The following is a 21,149-nucleotide window of genomic DNA, read 5'->3' on the forward strand; positions in this document are numbered from 1 at the left end:
GGGGGTTCGTTTTTGAGCTTGCAGCCCCAGGCACAGGTCCTCCATCTGCAGGGACTGTGCCCTTCGTGGACCCTTCACAGTGTGGGTGGGGGGGAACTGGGCGTAGAGAAGGGAGCTGGGCCTGGCTCTTGAGGTGCTGTTGAGGCCCAGGGTCTGATGGGCTGCCGTCTATAAGGACCACCCAGACTTCCACCGGGGGTGCACCACAGAAGGTGAGGACCTCTGTCTCTGTCCCCAGGGCTGGGCCAAGGGCCTCCCACCCAGGAGGATGTAGGAATGCGGAGGGGGGCCTGTTGCTCCTGGCTGGGAAACCCCTGGGGGACGGTTGGGGTGGGCTGGAATGTGGCTGGCTAGAGCTGAGGTCTGGCAGGTCTGATGGGAACATCTTGACACTTAGGGGTTCCTTTTGGATGTCGCCCCAGACTCTAGGACTGGAGTGCTGAACAGTGTTTCCAGCCACTAGCCTGAGGCCACAACGATGGCTCCTTCTGATCTTGGTTACCTGAGCAGGCCTGTGCCCAAGTGGGTGGCCAGTCCCTGGGCCAGGGCGGGGCCTCAGGAGAGCAGAGTTTGGGGTGGGGGACTGTTCGTCCTGGAGCAAGCATCTCACCATGGAAGGATGTGTTCACGGGGCACTCCGAACTTGTTAGCAGCTTTCCCCAGACATTTTTGAGGGCACGCAGGCCCCCGAGCCTCCAACAGGCCCAAGCAGCATTCTTCTGTGGGAGCCGGGCTTCTGGGAAGTGTGAGCTGTCAGGAGAGGCTGGGCAGGCCCCTGCCCCCAGGGCGTGGTGGGCACCGGCGAGCCCTAGGCCCTGGGTGTCGGCACGGGGTAGGCTCCCCAGGGACGGAGTCTGGGCAGGACGCACACTGCCCCATTGTGTGGGCCACATTCCTCCCTGAAAGGTGCGGCTTGCCAGCAGCTGGAGCATTCAGCTGGGGCCGGTCTTGGTTTTTCCCGTGGCTGAAATGGCTGAGTTTTGAGTCAACAAAGTTTTCAAGGTGACATTGGCTTTGCAGTCAAGGAGCAGGTGCCTTTGAGGACTTCTGGGGGGTGGGGTGCAGTGACACCCTGGGGTCTGCTTGTGACAACATTCACCAACCAGCCCTGGCAGCTTCTTACCCGGCTGCAAAGCAAAAAGGACCCGGTTATTCCAGACAGCTGGCGCAGGGTGGCCCCAGGTGCCCTAGCCCCCCCGCCCCCGTATTTGGTGGGTGGGCTGAGGTCCATAGCTTGGAGGGTCTTGTCTGCAGCCTTGGCACTCGTTGGTGGCAGAGCCCGGGTCTGTGATAGCCTGTCTGACCTCAGCTCTCTCCAGGGAATACTTCAGGCAAAAGCAGAAAGGCCCCAGCAAACTGGGGTCCCCAGCACCCTGCTGCTGGTGTGGCTAATGTTTAACAGGATTAGTGCCCAGACACACACTGTCACACTTGCCATAAAGTCAGACACAGTCCTCCACCCCCACCCACCTGTGCCTTTAACCCACGAGGCCAGTCTGTGGGTGGGACAGTCTGAGCAGCTGGGGAAGGTGAACGCTGACTCGGGCGCGTTTCCTGTTCAGGTTAGGGCCGCGCCTCCCACTGTTGCCATGTTACAGCTCACAGCAGGCGTCCAGCGCTGAGGAGGGCAGACGTGGCTGATCCCCCAGGGGCATTGTCTGTGATCCCTTCGGAGCACATCTGGCTGATGTCCGACGTTGTTATTTTATAACGGGAGTCACGTCGACACTCATGGCATATTCTCGTACACCGCAACTCCTGGAGGGCGAGAGGCCGACTGCGCGGCCGGGTGGGGGGGGCGGCATCTGGCTCCCCAGGCATCAGGGCTCCACGACGCCACCTCGCCTCTCCTGCACTTCCCTGTGCAGGGCAGCCGGGGTCACAGGCTGAGATGGAGGGCTGGCAGCCCTGTCCGGGCAAGGCCATCTGCCCACTTTCTCCTGTTCTGGCTCAGGTCTAGGCAGCATGAGAGAGGGCTGGGAGGCAGAAGGGGCCCCGGAGACCCTCCCATTGCCGAGAGTTAGGTCGTGTTCTGCTCTGGGAGCCGTCTCCAGCCCTCCACCGTGGTGGGGCAGGGGCCGTGCGCTGTGTAGACCGGGGCCTCGCTGAACCCCATGTAGCCCAGGCGGGGGGACTGGGGGGCCCCCAGTCTGCTAGGGCCATGACCTGGGCTTCCACCAGGCCTGAACCAGCCTCGTAGGTCTAATCAGTGGCCCGGCCCTTCTGTCTTCAAGCCCAGCACTCTCTCCCAGAGCCTCCCCAGCCTCCCAGGCTTCACCTTTCTCAGTTAATCAAAAGATTCCAAGAAAAGCAAACCCATGAGACCAGTCTACTCTGGAGCGTTCGGGAACAATGAGCGTGCACACGACAGGCCCAGCCACCTTCCTCCAGAGAGAGCGGCTTTTCTTCTCCGTTTGCTGAGCCTGTTTCAGCAGCTTGTGTGCCATGACGGCCGGTGGTCATCTTTATTTCAGAGTGACCCGTGAACACCGAAGCCTGTGAAAGGACCAGGGCCCTCGGGACGGCCCGTGAGCTTGGTGTTCCGGGTCCCCGCCCTCGCTCCCCCGTGTGCACGGTCCGTTTGCTGTCCGCAAGCAGCCGGGGCCCAAAGGTCTCTCTTCTGCCCTCCAGCACATCTCTCCTCTCGGGTCCCCTTTGAAAGGAGACGGCATTGCGGCTGGTCCTGTGGGGGGGGGGCAGGGCGAGGCTGTGGGCACCCCTAGCCATCGCAACCCTCTGTCCCGATATTTGCTGTGTCGTGAAAGCAGATGTTTAACCTAACGCACGTGTGCACAGTGCTGGGCCTGCCCCCTCTCGAGAACAGGTGTCCCCAAGCACCCTCAGGTCCTGTTTGAGGCCACGGGCTGCCTCCTTCCGCAGGCTGGCCCCACGCAGGGGCAGCTCTTGGTGGGGCAGCCAGTTTCCCACTGGGCCTTCGAAGAGCCCTATGGAATAGGTAGGGACCATCATTCGCCTCTCCACAGGTGAGGCAGCCGAGGCCAGGGAGGCTGAGGGGTCTGCTTGAGGCCCCCAGCAGGTGAGCCCAGCCTCCCCGTCAGGATACAGAGCTGCGGCATCTACCACCGAGCGCCTGTTGAGGGCGCGGGCCTGACCCTCGCTGGAGAACTGGCGTCTCCAGCCGGGGCTCCGGCGCACATGGGAAACTCCTCTCTGGATGGCTGGGGAGCTCTACCCTCCTGGCCCCATCTTCCACTCCCGGTCATGGTGAGAGGGTGGGCGTTAGACCCCTCTGTGCAGCTCTGCAGCCTGACGAGGTTTCTATTCGGTCTGAAAATTCAGTCCAGCAGTGTTCTTTCTAAGGCTGAGAGCCTTAGCCTCCCCCTGTCGGAAGAGACTTGCTTTATGGACCCATTATCATGGGGGGTTTGGAGTACTTGCTTCATTTCAACTCAACAGTATGGCAAGGGGTCTTCATTTTGCTGAATTTTTGCATGCATCCTAAAGTGTTTTCTGAAGATAGAAATTCTAGAAGCGAAGTTGCCCGCTGAAGGGAGGTGGTGCGTTTCCGTCAGATCACCCTTCAGAAGGGTGGTCCGTGCAGGGTGTGGAGCCTGGCCTTCCCACCGCAGCTTCCCTTCGGCTGGGGGTACCAAGCTCGGGCTCTTTCCTAATTGGCGGGTAACTGGATTTTGCGTCTGCTAACCCAGTGTTCGTCGGCCGGGGCATATTTCTTCATGCTGGCTTGCCGACGGCCCCTATTCCTTGCCCAGATGATGGAGGAGGCCAGGCTGTGGTGGGCTTCACCGCCCAGCAGACCCTTCACCAGATAGGCCCAGGCGCTGCGGCCAGGCCGTCTAGGGTGTCCGGTCCTTGGGTTTGGGACGGGCACGGGACCCTCAGTGACCTGTGTGTCTGTCTCCCCACAGAACTGTCAGACCTTCAGCAGCCTCAGCTGCCTGAGCGCGGGGATGGAGGACTGCGGCCCGCACAGCCCCTTCACCCTTCACGTCAGCAGCACCAGGTCCTGGACCGCCTTGCTCTCGGCCTCGGCCTCCAGCCTGGGGGGCAGGACCCCCGCCGGGACCCCGGTCCCCGAGCCTCTGCCCCCGGCCTTCGACGACCAGCTGGCCTGCAAGGAGGAGCAGTGCTGTGAGGAGGCGGGCGGCTGCGCCCTGGGCGAGGGCTGTGCCAGGAGTTGGGGGCCGGCCTCGGCCTGGCGGGACCGCGGGGCAGCCGGGAACAGCCCCTGCTCCCTGGACGGCGAGTTGGACATTGAACAGATAGAGAACAACTGAGGGGCGGCAGGCACTCGGTGGGCACTCGAGGCGGGGAGCCCCCCTCCCGGGCCTGACGCGACCTCCCCAGGGGGTGTTGGGTCCCAGGAGCGGGCACAGCGGCCCCCCGAGAGGCTGTCCCGCCCGCGGGCCCAGCCACGCCGCCCAGCGGCCTGCCCCTGCCCCTCACCAGCACAGTGGCCCCGGCTGTCGAGCCGCCCGAGCCCGAGAGCAGCTTCCTGGTCTGGGCCCCTTCCCCCCCCCCCGCCGCCCCGGTTCCTCCCCGGCCGCCCCGCCAGGCACCTCGCGTGTCCCGCAGGGCCCTGCTTGGCGTGCAACTGCCGGCGGGGCTGGTGGGGGTGGGCTTGTGCTCAGGTCCATCCGGCGGTGTCAGGCCCTTCCCGGCCTCCTGCTCAGGTTCATTTCGGGGGGGTCGGCCCCCCAGCTTCTTTCAGTCCGTTGTACTCCGTGCCTTCTCTCCCAGGTCCCCCTGCTTCAGGCTTGGGAAGGTTCGGGAGACGCTTTCCTCTGTAGTAACATCAGAACCATTTGGCCTTAATTCCAAGTGTGGGAGACAGAGGCCCTGGGGTGCCAGGGGGGCTCTCCATGTCAGAACTGTGGGGGCCTGGGGAACAGCTTGGGCTGCTTGTTAGAGCGTCTGCATTGGGTAGACGTGGGTGGATCTGTTGGCCGAAAAGACAGAACTGCTTGCCTGTCCTGTGGCGCGGAGAGCCCGAGCCCGTGGCTGTCTGCAGCTCCGGGGAGCCGCTTGGGCAGGGTTGGCACGTGGCGGCCATTCTCTGTGGCCAACCTGTCACCGAGTGATTAGCTGGATTCAGGTGAGTGGGGGGATGTCACCAGTAACGGGTGACCTCTTGAAAACACGCTCAGGAGGCAGGAGCTGTGAGCAGGTGCCCGCAGCCGGGCCCTGTGCACTTTTCAGGGCTGGAGGATGTCGGTTGGCTGCTCTGGGGGGCCTGGACTGGGAGCTTGCGAGGCCCCCTGCAGTACCGGAAGCATATTCGCGGTCGGTGGGACTGCTGGCTTTAATCAAGGTGCACCGTCCACCGCAGACGAGCGCCCTGCTGGTCGGCGGGGGAGCAGAGTGCCTCCAGCCGCGTCCCTGCTGCCAGGCCATACTGCGGGCACAGAGCGCGGTGAGCACGCACCGTCCCCAGCTCCTGGCACCCCTGCGGACTCCCCGCTCGAGGGGAACCCCACCCCCCCCGCCCCCCGACCCCCTGAGGTTTCGCTCTCAGGAAGCCCGGCTGGCAGACACACCACACGGGCTCTGCTCTCCTGGAGTCTGGCCTGTAGCAAACTTGGCATCTTCCGCAGACAATAGCAATTGGGTCAGCTTATGAGCCAGTGGCTCCTTTCCCTATATGGCTAAAAGTAACTGGTGTATTCTCTTGAGTTTGCTGACACGTAACAAGGCACGTTGGTAGTCTCTTTGCTTTTGCTCATCTTTTGTGGACAGCAGACGCCTCACTTCCACAGCGTGAGTACGAATGGTTCTCACCCTTTTTCCACAAAAGAAAGACCCTATTTGGGAAACTCTACTTACACCTTCACAGTTTTACTCGATCAAAAGCGTGGTGCTCAAGTTCCGATTTATAGGTGGTATTTCTTAAAAATCAGCCATAAGATGCTTGTAGAGAAAATCTCAACTCCGTGGCGCTCCCAGATTGTGTTCAAAGCCTCAGGTCGGGTAGCATCGTGGTTGTGTGGGCACATGGCAGGTCCTGGGGCCGGAACAGTTGCCCTTCAGTAGCTCCCACCAAAGGCATATGCCCTCAGGGCCCTGCGGAGCCAAAGCAGGGAGCTGGTGGCCCTGGTAGACCTGCCATCTTGCCTGACCCCCACGCAGTGGGCCATGGAGGCCACGTCTTCTTAGAGCAAACCAAGAGGAGGCCGGGGTCGTTGTTGAGTGACGTCTGGCAGCATATGAATTTAGAGAGCGCACGCTGGTGCCTTGTGTCCTCAGAAAGCCTGGGGAGGGCGGTACCAGCACCCAGGCCACACCAAGAGTGGCCACAGACGGAGCATGGCCTCTAAGGCAGTCTTTCCTATGGAAGGGGTGGGGGGGCATGTCCTGGTCCATGCCACAGTGAGGGACTGAGAGCTGAGCCAGATGGCCTGAGCAATGACCCCCAGCTGCCTTTCCTCATGGTCACCTGGGAGGCACATGGTAGTGGGTGTGTGTCACAGGGCTCTGGGGCTGGTGACCTGCCTTCAGACCCTGCCTGCCAACCTCCCCCCTTCTCAGGCCTGGTGGCAAAGAAGGCCAAGCCTTCCCGCCTTCTTTCAGGCTGGTCCCATCGACCCACAAACCCAGTCCCAGGGCACTTTCGGGCAGAAGGTACCCCCGCCCAAGGCAGGGTTTGGCCCTCCAGCCTCCTCAGGCCCCTCTTTGCCGTCCTCACTGCCACCAAAGCTCCTAGCCCAAGCCCACAGCAGCAGCAGTGGGGGGAGAATGGCCATTGTCCTTCTGCTCAAAGAAAGAAACGCCCTTCAGTCATTTCACGTTCATCTCTGATTGGAAAGCGCCAACCCCGGTAGCAGGTGCCGCCCGCCGTCCAGGCAGGCATGTCGTGCTCCATCCCACTGACACCAGGACTTCTGGTCTGGAGGCTTTTGGAGGGAGGCTCACCCAAGGGGCTCCCTCTGACCGCGCGTGGCTGTCCCCACGCGGCTGTGGGTGGGCTGGCAGCCTCCGGGTGCAGGAGCCCCACCGTCGTCCAGGCCCTGCCTCTCCTGGGGGAAGCCCGTGAGCTCCCGCCTCTGAAGGGAGACCCAGGAAGTTCTGAGCCAGGAGGGAGGGCTGAACCAAGCCGCCTGGCTGCCGGCGGGCCCTTGAAGGACAAGAGCTGGGTCGTGGCTCCAAGGAGCGGGGTGGGGAGGAGAGGCTCCCCGTCGCGTGCATCCCTGCCTACTCCAGAGGGAGCCTCGTGCACTGCCGCAGGCTGCCCGGAGCTGCCGTCTGCCCGCAGGGGCTGGGCCGGGCCTGGGTCAGGGCCGTCGCCTCACCGTTTACCACAAACCCTCTTGCCTTACTCGCGGTGGAGGCCGGGCCGGCGTCGGGCCACAGGCAGACATCAGGCCACGGGGCACGTGCCGATCATCATAGACTCTCATTCTCAGAAAGCCTTACTTGTCATCGAAGTGTTTGTAGCAGGAACGTTGTGTGAATTTGTACGCTGAAAGAAAATTTAAATAAAGGAAAAGTCCACACTGAAAAGAAAACAAACCCAAATGTCCAAATGGGTCTCCTAGTGCCCGGACAGGCATGCGATCTCCGGGCTCTGGCTGAGGCCGCCCGAGGGGGCGTTCAGGGCACTGCCGGTCTGAGCAAGCTTCCATGGTATTTAAAACCCACCCGTGGACGCTCTGCCGCGGGCCCGGGCTGCGCCTCCACGTCCGCCGGGGAGGTTAAAGTCACGTGCACTCCGTGGCCTTGGGGCCGTTCCCTGAACGATGACCGCTTCGGGCCTGGGCCCTGGGCGTGAGCAGTGGCCCCGGGGCTCGGCCGCCGCGCCGTGGTTAGCGTGGCCCAGGCACTCTGCCCCCCCCCCCCGTATAGGTCGTGAGGCCGCCTCTTGCCACATCCGCACACTGGGTCGAGCCCCTCCCATTGGCTCCAGACAGAGAAAACACTGCCTGGTCTTTGAAAAGAAGAGAAAAGATAATGGAGAAAACCCCGCAGACCACAGCAGAGATCCTGTAGCCTAAGTAGGATAGTCTGATCTTCTAGCATAGTCTCTTTGGCAAATAAGTTGTGTTTTCAATGCGTGGGGGAGAGGCCCCGGGGACGCGGGGTCGGCGCGTGGGCTGCGCGTGCTCGCCCATCCGATCGCCCGGGAAGGGTCCTGCGTGTGCTGACCGCGCCGGGCCTGCGCCGCCCCCTCCGCCCACGGCCGCCTGTCGTCCCACGCGGGCCACGACTGCCTCGCACTAGAGCCGCTCTAGTCTCTCAGGAATTTGCTTGTTACTCTTACTGTGTAAATAAAGCTTCCTGGTTCAGCACCCAGCCTCTGGGAGCCTGCCGTGTGGTTTGTCACGTGGGGTGGCCGGGCCGCTCCGCCCGCTCCGTCCGTGGCAGCGCTAGCTCTGGGTTGCCGGGGGCAGCGTCTGGGCCCACGTGTCCCCTCCGAGCCTGGGGGTTGGCGCCGAAAGATGGGGCGAGCAGACGTCTCCGAGCTGTCCAGAGGCTCCGATGCGGGAGACGAGCGAGCCCCTGTGAGCAGCAGGGCTCCCAGGGCGACGGGTGTGTGCACACGGGTGCGTGTTTGCAGGTGGAGGGGCCCAGCCGCTCCCTCCAGCCAAAGCCGGGGACCCCAGGCCGGCCGAGCGGAGACGCCGGCTGCGTGTGATCTCCGAGTCGGGCGTGGTAGAGGCGTCTGCCTTCGCGGAGCCTGCGCGAGTCACCCGCTGGGCCCTCAGCAGCGCTCGTGCTGTCGCTGCAGGTCACGCTGCTACGGAAGGCCCGGCCGGGCCTGGCGCCCTGCGGCCCACCTACCAACCAGCGAGGGGAGGCGGCGGTGCAGGTGGGGCCTCCGCCCCCAGGGCAGCGTGGCTCAGACGTACACGGCTCGGGCCTGACGCACAGTGGGCGCCGGGGCGCACGGGCCCTGAGCCTGCCCCTCCAGATCATGGGTGCCCGGCTAACCGAGCTCCGGAGGGGCAGGAACCTGCAGCCTTGAGGACAGGCTTCAGAGGCTTGTGTGCATTTCTGAAGCCCAACGTTTGCCCACAGAGTTTTTGTCTAGAACATCCGTTAGGTCCCAAGGATGCCCCTCTGGGCGTGAGGCACCGAAGCAGTCTGTTTGGACTCTTGCTGGGGGTTTTCCTCTTAGCAGCAGCCCCTGTTCCAGGACGGTGGAAGCACAGCGACTTCACGACCCAGGTGAAGCATGGCTGGTGTGGCTGAAGCTTGGGGGGTGGGGAGCCCCTCACCCTGTCTCTAGGCATCCTTGCAGGGTCCCTGCCTCCTGTTCCCCGCCCAAGGGGAGGGCACAGAGTGGCCCTAGACAGGCCTCCAGCCCCCCTCCGCTGAGGTCTCCAGCCGGCCTCACTTAGGGGCATCCACTGTCCAGCTCTGCCCGCCCAGCCACGGCCACCCTGCTCCCCACCCTGTGCCTCCCCCAGGGGACAGGGGAAGGACACTGCCCCGAGCTCCTGTGCCTCCAGGTTTGCTTGAACGCAGGGCTCTGCCCTGGGCACCGGCGCTGGGCTCGCGGGGCGGCACGCGGCCCTCCGCCCTCTGACAGGTCAGGCTGCGGGGCTGCGGACCCTGGCGCCGGGCCTGCTCACACCTGCATCCGATGCTGACTGAGCAGCTTCTCCAGGTGTGGACGGGTTGAAACACCTGCGGGGCACAAGATTCAGTGCCCCAAACCCCCAGCACCACAGCCAACTTGGACAACCCGGAGTGTGTTAAGAACATTTCTCTTCTCCTGGAAAGAAGGCCGAAAGGAAACGCCCCTAAATAGTAACAGAGGTCAGACTCTGAGTGACTTTTGTTTTTGTTTTTTTTTTTTTTTAAGATTTTATTTATTTATTTGACAGAGAGACAGCCAGCGAGAGAGGGAACACAAGCGGGGGGAGTGGGAGAGGAAGAAGCAGGCTCCCAGCAAAGGAGCCCGATGCGGGGCTCAATCCCATAACGCCGGGATCACGCCCTGAGCCGAAGGCAGACACTTAACCGCTGTGCCACCCAGGCGCCCCATTTCTTGGTTTCTTTTTATACCGATATGTTTACCATCTAAATGGGAAACTTTTGAGCGAGAGAAAGGGAGAGGCCCTTGGGATAATCACGCCAAGGTGGGGGGGCACCACGAGCCCCCAGGAGGCAGGCACGTGTGTCCCTCCCTGTGTCCCCACCTCTGCGGCCCTTTCCACCTGAGAAGAGCAGGGCTGGCCCCACAGGAAGGCCCAGGCCTTTGGAAGGGACTTATTCCCCCCAGTCTGGAGGAGAGGAGCACCGAAGTTGCCCAGGGCCCGTGGCGGGTGTGTGTGCCTGGTGTTGAGGCTCGGACTCCCGGCCCTGCTCCCAGCCTCCGGTCACGTTCTCCCGTCCTCCCGGAGCCACGCTGCCTCCTTTCTCTCTTGGGGGCGTGTGGATGGGGCTGCCACTGCCCTACCTCAGGGTCACCTGGGAATTCCTTGGGATCCGGATCCAGCCAGCCCTGGACTTGGAAGTGAGGTGAGACAGAAAGGCTCTTGCTGGATTAATCCGGGTGGAATCTGGTTTTCACAGGTGGCCTAGGCAGCCTCGGACCCATACCACGTGGATGCTTGTGCTGGAAGGTCTGGGGGTAGGTGAAGCCCTTGTGCCCCCAAAGAGGTGACCCTGCAAGACTGTCCTCCCCTCTGCACCCCAGCCGCCCCTCCCCCTCCCAGAAGTGGGTGGGCTAGTGGTCCCCAGAGCCTGGAATGTCCTGCTGGGCAGCATGGCCGGGCCCAGGCGGCGGCCTCACTCCAGGGCTCTGCCGGAAGGGCACACGGAGCCAACCTGGCCTGTTCCCTGGGCTCAAAGGGTCCATTTCTTAGTGGCAGGTCTGGGGTATCTCCTGACTGCAAACAGGTAATTAGGCCACTGGCGGCCCTGAACTTCAGCCCCACCCACAGCCAACGGCTTCGTCAGTCTGTGGCTTGAGAACTGCTCCCACCTGCTGGGAAGGAGGGTCTGCGGCAGGTGGACTGCGGGTGGCTGGAAGGAGCCAGAGGTGAGGGAGGTCCTTCTCCCTTCCGGGCAGCACCAGCGCCCCGAGTGGCAGCGGGACAGGGGTCGTCATCCCCAGCCAGGTGACAGGGCATCCTCGTCCCCCGCAGGGCTCTGTGCATGCCTGTTCAGGAAAGGAGGACCCCTTTACAGTTAAGGCAGCTGAGGCTTATAGAGAGCGCCCCCCATGCTAGGGCTGAATGGAGCTCAGTCCCCAAGAACATTTTGTCTCCAGAGGGAAGACGCCAGTGTGCAGGCTCACCAAGAAAGTCACAGCCACCGGGCACCACATGCCACCCCCACAGGACTGTAGGAGGGACTAGAAAAGACATGGGATGTGGGGTCAGACACTGGTCTGAGTCTCAGCTCTGCCCTTCCCAACTGTCAGCCCGTGGGCCAGTCCTCTGTCCACACCTCCATCTCCTTCTCCATAAAATGGGGAGAGTGGACGTCCACTTCACTGAAGCCACAGCCTGGGGCCGGCACGTTTTCCAGCCAGACAGCAGACATCTGCGCCCCCCAGAGCTGTCCCCCGTCCTGGGCAGCAGCTGGTCTGCGGACAGAGAACAGCAGCCTCCCGCCGCCAGAGGGGGTGCCACCCTGGCCACAGCTCCAGCCGGGACAGCAAGCGAGGGCAGCCCATGAAAGAAAAAGAGGAAACCAAGGCCCCGCAGGACGAACTGACCGGAACATGGCCAGCCCGTCTCCTTGATGCCACCCTCCAAGCGCTGGGAGCCCAGCCCGCCATGGGCCCGCAGATCCCCTAACACGCCGTAATGAGGGGTCTCCATCAATGGGCCAGGTGACCTGCATATTTCCCGGCTCAGAGGCCCAACACCCCTCCTCCCTCGCCCGCCACGGACACCAGCCCCGCCGGTGGCCTCTCCTCTTGATGAAAAGACTTGGCCACTGGTTCCTCTTAATCCTGATTTAATGGTGGCCGGGCCGCCTGGGGGACAGCACAGCCCCTGCGGGCCCTGGGCTCCGCTGCCGGGGTGACTCGGGGCTCAGGGTCCAGCCTTTTATCTCCTGCCTCCACTCAGGGGAAACCCTGAGGACCCAGGGCTCCTCTCGGGCAGTTGTCACCCAGGACTCATCAGGGACTTCTGGGCTGATTTGAGGAGAAACAGAGCAACCAAGGGATCTGTTCAGCTGACTGATTCTGAAACCCGAAACCCAGGCTCGGTGAATTCTGGAAGCCTGTGGCTCACCACCAGGTGAGGGGCGGCCCGTGAGAGCGGCCAACATTGCCCCGGTCTGCGTGTCCCCGCTGGGGCCGAGGGCAGCCTGCTGGCCCCTTAGGGCCTCCGTTCTCCTGGAGGGGATGGGGCAGTTCGGGGGTCTGGGGCCCTGGCCGTCTGCTGTGCCGTGGCTCAAGCGCGAGGCGGCATCAGGCCAGCGCCGGGGCCCCACCCCCTGCCCCCCAGACCCTCCAGGCGTCAAACTCTGAGTCAAAGCCCGAGTCGGGTCAGGGCAGTTTATTAAACCAGTAGTTGCCCCTGCAGACACTGGGCATGACACATTCAAGTCTACCGAGTCAGGGCCCGGAAGCAAGCACCCTCTGGGCCTGCAGCCTTGACCCCACGGTTACAATTCCTGCTCTGAAGGACAGCGGTCTTCAGTGTCCCCCAGAGCTGCCTCGGGCTCCAAGGTGACTTTTGGGGTAGGAAGCGGGGGGTGCCAAGTGGCCACTCTGACCCTGGGTAGGGGCCAGGAGGCAGGCAGGGGTTGCTGGGCAGTCCCAGGGAGGCTGGCTCAGCTCCCGGCTGCAGGGATGGTGCGGGAAGCCCCCCGCCTTCTCCAGGCTCCTCCATCAAAGGTGCAGAATGTTTGATGGAGGGGCAGGGGGTAAATGTCCCTCAGTCCAGTTAGCTGGGATGCTGACAGGACCAGGTGTGGCTGGAGGGTGTTCCCAGAGACAAGGGTTCTCCTTGCGTAGAGGCACCGAGGGGTCTGTCCCCCACTCCGACTTCACTGGGTGCGGTGGGGGGGGGGAGTAGGTCATCCCAGGAGGAACAGCTCCCCAGGAGGCCAGGGGGGAAGCAGAGGCAAGCAGGGTGCCTCCTGGCACCTCTGGCCTGTCCCCCTGGGGCCGAGGGCCGAGGCAGTCCAGGTGCCGGGGCAGGGGTGGCGCGAGGCTGGGGGCTGCCCCCCAGGGCTCGTCACTTGGTCGCGTGCTGCAGCAGCAGGTCCACGGCCTCTGCCAGGTTGTCCACGTACCCGTCAGCCTTCACTTCCGGATGCTGCTCGTCGCTGGGTCTGGAGAGCAGGGCCACAGGTTAGACTGTCCATGACCCCTCCGAAGCCTCTCTCTCCACACGTCTAGCACAGGCCTGGCCGGCCCTCAGGAAACCTCCAAGTCCTTCCACGCCCAGTTACCGGATGTCCCCCCTCCTCCCGTTCCCCATCTCAGCCACCCCCAGTCAGGGCACACACGCCCCCCCCCATTCTCTCCACCTGGTCACCTCTGCAACCCCTTCCATCCAAAGCCTGCTCAGAGCCCCGCAGTGGAGCGACCCCTGGCCCTGCTCCATCCGTGCTGTCAGCAGAAATGTCATACTCTTGATAGCGGGGCCATGAGCTTGACCCTGCTCTGAGCACCTTCTTGTCCAAACCCCAGGGGTCCACATGCCAACCGGCCCCTGTCCTCTGAGGTCACTCCCACACGATAGAGGGGGGTTCCTGGCAAAGCAGCTCTCTGGCTGGCTGGGTTTGGGGGGCTAGAACCTACCAAAACCCCAGATATTTCCTGAGGTCTAGCTGAAGGCTGAGCACAAGGGAAGTGAGACCATGCCATAAATGCAAACACCTACAGGGCCCATGTGGCATCCCCGGGGACCCCAACATGGGGGCTCCTGGAGGAGAGGCTGTGGACTGAGTCCTGAGATAGAGTGGGGTCCCGGTGAGCATGTGGGAGGGGAACTATAACAGGGCTGGAGTCCTGGCCACAGGAAGGACCTGGGGGGGGGGGCACTCTTAGGGACATCCCAAAAAAGTCTTCAGCCCTTGTGGGAAGGGCTGGGACCTCGACCCCAGGGCTGTTGCAGCCTGGGCGCTGTGAGCTGGAGACTCATGCCCTGGTGACCAGAAGACCCCTCCCCACTGCTCATGAGCTGGAGTTTGGGGGGGCACCCCCTGCAACCTCACACTGCTGAGGACCAGCTACTCAGGTTACCCTGAGGTCTGACCCCAGCTCCCTGGGAAAGCATGAAACCGTGCCTTCCCAGCAGCCAGGCCACCACCTCGGAAGCTTGGCTCGGAACGAAGTGGCTGACACTGGTTCCGATAGCATCCTCAAAGCCAAGTTGTCCCTGTTGAAGGGTTTGGTTTTTGCAAAGCACTTTACCCTAAAATGGTTGTCCTTTTAGGGCAAGGGAACCCACCTTTTGTTTTAAAGAATCAGCCCGGTGGCCTGTTCCCAGAGGCAGCCCTAGCTTGGGGATGAAGCACAACCCTGATGACTGAGGCCCCAAACCAAGAGCCTTGGCGACAACACAAGGGGCTGAGTGCCTGGGGACCTTCACTGCCACCCACTGGGTCCGCAACTCGAGCAAGAATAGCTCTCATGTCGGTGCAGGTATTTTAAGGGATTGTTTCACTCTCGCCATCACAGACACAAGCCGGTGACCATGGGAATTTAAGATATGTTATCCCACAGCCGCGCTGAAACACGTACTTGTCACTATCAAAAGGTTATATATGGTGTGGCCACTTTAGGAAATCGTGTGTTGGCACCTACTTGTGACCCACCAATTTCACTCCCAGGTACGCACACAACAAAAATGTATTAACATGTTCACCAAAAGACATGTGCTAGAATGTTCCAAGCAGCTTTAGAGATAACAGCACACGGGGGAAACTGCACAGATGTCAACGGGACGGAGAAACACTGCGGTGTGAGAACGCCGCGACAAGCCTACTCAGAGGGAATTACTCTCTGCGCTGTGGCGTGGGTGGGTCCCCCAGACATCAGGACAGGCCGAAGAAGCCAGGCTCAAGGAACCCTGGCTGGGTGACCCATTTATGCCAAGTTCAGGAACGGGCACAACTGGTCTCTACAGTGCAGAGGCCAGAAGATGGTTCCTTCTTGGGGGAACGTGATCGGGGGTGCAGGCAACGTTCTAGATCTTCACCTCGGTGGCAGTTACAGGGGTGGGGTACATAGGGGAAAATGCATCACACTGTTCAATTTTAGGGTACTCTCTATATATATACACATACGGGTATGTAACAAAGTCACGTGTAATCTGACAAGCACAAGGTATCTATTTCCCGTCACTGCAGCTGGTCTCTGGGGCCCTGGGCCAAACCCTGCCTGCAGCCTGCTTTTGTACAGCCCGCAAGCTGCTGTAAAAAGAAAAGAATATGCAATATTCAGCTCACAGAGCCTCAACCAGCTTCTCTGGTTCTGGGCACCTGCCATCCACGGGCATCTCCATTTTCGTCCACCCAGCATAGCGCTCATGCCTCCCGGCTGCCCAGGGCTTCTGTGGACAGCCCTTCCTGCAGGGCGTTCTTCATCCTTGGAAAGCCTACACTCCCCACTCAGGCCCTCCCGGTGTGCAGAAGCCTCCGGTGGGCGCTGCTGACTCCAGAGTGTGCAGACTGACACGCGCCCATCACTCAGGCCCCAGGGCGGGGAGGGGAGGGGAGTCTCCTCTGCGCAGCTCTGACCCCAAGGCTCAGCAAAGAGGGCATGTAGGCAGGCAGGAGGGGCCCTCTGAGAGAGACGGAGACAGAGAACCCGAACAGGCAGTAAACCCAACCCTGGCGAACTGCCTCAGTTTCCCCATCTGTGCCTTGAGGATAAGCGTGGCTCCACCGTCTACCCACCATGTGACCTTGGGCAAGCACCTGACACCTTGGCATCCCTGTCTCTACACAAAGGTAGTAAGAGGATGCATGTGTGGGCTCCGGCGAGGAGCAGGTATAGGGGTTCAGTACCATTACCTTGATTACAGAGAACCCGGATGCCATCGGGGAGCACGCTGTGTGCCGGGGTGGGGCCGGCAGGGAGATGGAGTGGTGGCCCGGCCTTGGGCCCTGCCCTGGGCACACAGGCTGGTGGGGAGACAGACCTCAATATATGGGGTACAGGGAAGACAAAGAGGGGGACTGTGTGTGGACCCATGGGCATTGGAGTGAGAGGACCAGGACCCCGGGGGGATGTCCCGACGGCCGGAAGTCCCAGCAGTCCCTGCGCCTATGAGGACACAGCGCCAGGTGCCTGCAGGGAGTGGCTGGCAGGAAGCCAGGCACCTGGCCAGGCATCACCGCGCCCCTGCTGCCAGACCCCTGGTCTCCCCTCTTGCCCGGCCTGTGTGCATGGGGCCTGAGTCTTGCGGCACCCTGGGGGTGCCCCTTGGGGCCTCCCTCAGCTATCCCTGGGGTCCAGGGGCTGCTCCAAAGCCCCACTCGCCGAGGTGGGGGTGTCCCAGCCCTTCGGCTATGAGGGGGTTGTCGGGGCCAGTGGGATAGCCAGGCAGGCTTCAGGTCGGGCCTGTGCAGGTGCTGACTCCCCGGCCCCTGCTCTGTGCCCCAACCCCAGCTCCTGTGGCATTCCCAGCTTTCCCCCCAAACAGCGAGGTCAGCGTGATGGCTCAAAGGAACCAAACTTCTTAGAGCAAACCCCACCCGGCTCATGGTCCAAGTCCCTGGGTGGCTGGCCCGGGGCTCCCCTCCTCAGACCCCTGCCCTGGGCCCCTGGGCCAGGCTTACCATTCAGTCAGATGAACTCGCCCCTGAGTGGGAACAAGAGATCCGCCCAGGAAGCAGGTGCTCCGTAGTGAGCTGCTCGCCAGCCTCCCTCGGCATACGGCACCTAGCCGAACGCGGACCCGGCTAATTATGTTTAATTACATATCACTTAAATTCAAGAATCCATTAAAAGAAAGGATTGCATTAGCAGCCGGCCGGTGTTTGCCAACACACAGAGGAAATCACAGACTTTTATGTCTTAATTATGTGATGCTGCCGTGGGCCGTGGCTCGGGAGCCGGGGTACCAGGAGGGGACTGGGGCGGGGGCCGCCCCGAAGCACCTATGCTCGGTCCGACAGCGGACTGGCAGGAGAGGGCCCCGCTCCGTGCTGGCCAGTGGCCTGGACCCTGCAGGGCCTCAGAGATGCCGCACTACGGGGGCCAAACCAGGAGACCCAGCAAAGACGTGCCCTCTGCAATGGGAACAGAGCAGACAGGGTGAGGAAGAAAGGGGTTGAGAGACCCCTTGGAGCTTGAGCAGGACGTGGGGGGGACGGAGGGCTGAAGAGTGCAGCCAGGCAGTGACAGCGGGATGGGATTGTGGGACAGACGGGACAAAGGAACCCAGACAGATGCACACACACAGAGGAAGGGAGGGGAGGAAGGAGAAACTGAGTCAGAGAGAGGTAGAGAGAGAGGGAGGAAAGTAAAACAAAGAAGGTGTGAGAGAGCCTGGGGTGGGTGGGTAGAGGCGGAAGCACACCAGAGTCTCCCGGGCAGAGTGGGCAGTCTCAGTGGCCCTGCTCTAGGCCCCATGTATCCTGGTCACCCCCTTGCCCTTCTGTGACTCCGGGAGGCCCCCTTTCCCTGCACCTCATGGGGTCCCTGCGGGGCTGCAGCACTGCCCCTCCCCAGGGCCCACTGTTCTCTTTACCTCCCCGAGCCTCATGTCCTCGTCTGTACAGTGGGCACATAACCCGGCTCTCAAGGCTGCCCTGAGAACAGAGCACAGTTACAACAGAACCACCTGGTGCCCCCCACCCCATCCTGCCCTCTGCCCTCCCGGCTCATAGGGCAAGAGCTCTGAGGGCATGTAAAGGGGAGCAGTGGGGCCAGGGAAGCTTCCAGAAAAAGGGACACGAAGTCTGGACACCACCCCCCCCTTCCCCGCAATGCCCTCACCGCCCTCCAGAGGCTGGCGTGGAAACCTGAGTCCCTGTGGACGTCACCCTAACCATGGAGAGCACGCGGCCCGCAGAGGGAGGCAGAGGCCCAGTGTATTCCTCTGCTCTCCGGGGCTCCCGGGGTGGCATTCGGGTGTCTCTGGCTGGGCCCAGATCCAGTGGGGGGGTCAGAGCAGCTTCCCCAAATGCTCGTCTGCTCCCACCCCGGCCTGTGTAAACGCGGGTGCTCACCCTGCAGCCCGATGCCCGGCCCGGCTGTCGGCAGAGGAGACAAGCCCCTCCTCACAGGGGCCCTCCGTCCCCCCACCAGCCAGCCCGCGTCCAGGGCCCACGGCTCTTCAGGCATACCCTGCTCTCCCACACCTCTGTCTACACTGTCCAGGAAGGCCCGTCAATCCTGCTCCGACTTCAAACTCCTATTCACCCTTCAAGACCTCACTCACTCGTTCCCACCTCCACCTCGATCCCGCAGGGCCCGCTGCTCCCTCTTTTCCGAGCACGCCGCATGTGCTCCCACCACCCCACCCCAAGCCATTCTGGAAGGTCCTCTGCTGACCTGGGCTGCCTCCTGCCATCGGTGGTCGCCCACGCAGGCCGGGCCCAGAGCAGGCACCCAGGAAGTGCCCGCCGTCGCGTGAATGAACAAAGGCCCCCACCCGGGCAGGGCGCCGCCTGTCATTAGCTATTCCTCCCCCTCGCGCCCCGTGAGCAGAGGGAAGGAGGGAAGGACGGAGGCCGAGAACAAGGCTGATCTGTGCACTGGCCAGCACAGCTTTACAGGGACGGTCTTTGTAGCAGCCAAAGAGAAATGGCGGCCAGATGCCCCATCTCCATGCCCGCCTGCTTCCCCAGGGCCCCCCCGAGGGGCCAGCGCCTCCTCCCCAGCTCCAGTGACTGCAGGGACACGGGGCAGCCTCCCCTCTCCACCCTGGTCAGCCCCAGGCCACGACAGAGGCTCCCCAGCCTGGAGGCCACTGCCCGCATGGGGAGGGGCACACGTCCTTGCCCCTGATTGTTCTGGAAGAGCCAGGCGCTGGGGGGCAGGCCAGCCAAGTGAATTCAGGGAACTGGGCACTGGCCTCAGAGAGTGACGCCAAGCCGGCTGTGCTGACGAAGTCGGAAGAAAGGACAGAGGGTCTCAGTTCACGGGGCCAGAGGTGACAAGCCTGGGCCAAGGGCACCTTTTCATCTAAGCCTCAGAAGTCCAAGACCCAGGGGCCGGGGCGCGGCCTCCCGCCAACGCTTCAAACCGTCCACCTGCTGGCCCAGGATGCCGCCTGGCAGAGCAGCAGCTCGTTGGGAACCCGAGGGGCTGCCAGCAACCCCCCGACCCGGGCTGGCTGCTGGCAGGTGACAGAGGGTCAGTGACCTGGCAGTGTGGTGGCCGGGAGGGCAGTCAGCCTCAGGTCTCAGATGGCTGCTCTACCCCTCGGTCCCCTGGGCCAGCACGGGACCTGGGTTCCAGAGGTGGGGTGGGTGGGATTGGCCCAGACTTAGGGCACCCCAGGGAAAACTCTGGGTCCTCTGCTGGCAGAGAAACCACTGCAGAAGCCCCTTTCCTCGAGCCAGTGTCTTCATCTGGCCGAGGTCTGCTGGGCCCCGGCTTCACAAGAGGCTCTGACCTGGTCCTTGCTGACGAGGAGGTCACCACGGACACAAGAGCCAGGGGCCCGGCAGTCATGGGCTGCAGCCTTAGGTCCCCGTCCTCACTCAGCCCTCAGGCCTGTGTCCCCCACCGCTTGTCCTCAGCCTCGCCTTTCTAGGCCCAGCTTGGCTGGAGGCCTGGGACAAGCCAGCCTGGAGCCCCCAGGCCCTGCCCTTGTCGAACCAGCTCGTGTAGACAGGGACTTCTGGATCTGCTTGAAAATCATGTGGGGGAAACACACCGAGAGAAAAACCCAGGCCTGAAAGACGACTTGCCCTGGGCCCTCCTGAGGCCCACAGAGACCAGGCCAGGAAAGGAAATGGGGACACAGTTCTGCTAGCTGGGACCTCTGTTGGGGTCAGAGCCCCGCTGGGGGAGGTGACCGCACCCCATGGCTCCCATCCCTGGTGGGCACCTGGGCCTCCCCTCGTCTGGCCATCTGCTCGCCTATAATGGGAAGGGGTGGGGCAGAGGCAACAGGTAACCCTCCCTCACGGCGCCCGCCACGCAGAGAACAGACGTGTGCCTGGGGCGACATGCGCATGCCACCTTCCTCCCACCACCCATCTTGTACCCTGGGTGATCAGGCCCCTCAGGGAACTGACAGTGGAGGGAGGGACCAGGAGGAGGTACCAGGTCCCCTCAGGGCCTGACATCAATGGGGGAGGTGGCAGGGGCCCGCAGGCTGGCTGTCTCCCCTTCCCTCCACCTCTGCTTGTCAAGGGAGGGCGGGGTCCCATGCCCAGCACCTGGGAGACACACACCCCCTGCATAAGCCCTGTAGACTGTGCTGGACTGGGGGTGCCCCCAAAGAGGGGGAGACGTCACACCAAGTCAGGCCCTGTGGTCTCCCGAGGGTCCAACCCTCATCTGGACATGGAGGGGAGCTGGGGAGAGGGGCAGGGCAGGGCTAACCAGACACCCTTTTCGTTCAGGTGGGTGGCAGCCCAGGGCCCAGAACTCCACCCCAGCTGACCCACCTTCCAGCTGGGAAGGACCAGGGAGTCTCTCCCAGCTGAAGGAGGCACTTGTTGGACCAATCTCAGGGGCTCTGAGCCCTGGTGGGGAAACTGAGGGACTAGAGGGACTAGAGCTCCCACCCGGCCAGCAGGCAGGCCCCGGAATGCAACCAGAACTCGCCTGGCTTGGGCAATGCCACATTCCCAGATGCTACACCCCAAGGATGAGGGCCCCCACGTGGGCCGGCCCCACCTCTGTTGCAGGTGCCTCTGAGGACAGTCTCCCACGTACCCCGCACAAGGGCCTGTGAGGTGGGCACCACGACTTGCCGTTCTAGAAATGACGACACGGATGTATGAGGGGAAGGCACGCGCCCAAAGCCGCAAGCAGTGAAGGGCAGAGCTGGGCCTTACCCCTCATGTATCTGGCTTTCTGGAAAATTTAAACCCGGGCTCATTTTCGAGATTCTTCCCTTAGCACACAGGACATATTCTGCATCTGGGGATCACCGATGTGCTGGTCGACCTCCGGCCAGACTGAGAGGCCTCCGGATTAGCCCCAGGACAGCGGTGGGCCCCAGGAGGTGTCCCCCAGCTTCAACAACTGCGGTGGGGACAGCACAGTGTCTGGGGAAGACCCACGAGGAAAACGAAAGAAAAGGCACAGTTCACGCTGCGCACGGCCTCCCCTACGGCTGGGCACA

The 21,149-nt window shown here is 62.6% G+C and overlaps 2 protein-coding genes across 3 annotated transcripts in view; one reads left to right on the top strand and one right to left on the bottom strand.

Annotated features, from left to right (window-relative positions):
* FAM53B (family with sequence similarity 53 member B) overlaps positions 1–8,265 on the top strand; it is a 109,381-nt gene extending 101,116 nt beyond the window's left edge. The window contains exon 5 of the mRNA XM_040624805.1: positions 3,888–8,265. Within this exon, the coding sequence (XP_040480739.1) occupies positions 3,888–4,256 (369 nt within the window). The 3' untranslated portion in view covers positions 4,257–8,265. The remainder of the gene's footprint in view (positions 1–3,887) is intronic.
* A 4,157-nt stretch (positions 8,266–12,422) lies between these two features.
* Positions 12,423–21,149, bottom strand: part of LOC103659452 (phospholysine phosphohistidine inorganic pyrophosphate phosphatase) — a 125,537-nt gene continuing 116,810 nt past the window's right edge. For both annotated transcript variants that reach the window (XM_040624019.1, XM_040624020.1), the window contains exon 7: positions 12,423–13,218. In XM_040624019.1, coding sequence (XP_040479953.1) covers positions 13,122–13,218 — 97 coding nt within the window. In that variant the 3' untranslated portion in view covers positions 12,423–13,121. The remainder of the gene's footprint in view (positions 13,219–21,149) is intronic.

The sequence above is a fragment of the Ursus maritimus genome, unplaced genomic scaffold (genome assembly GCF_017311325.1).
Source record: "Ursus maritimus isolate PB19 unplaced genomic scaffold, ASM1731132v1 scaffold_7, whole genome shotgun sequence".
NCBI lineage: Eukaryota > Metazoa > Chordata > Mammalia > Carnivora > Ursidae > Ursus > Ursus maritimus.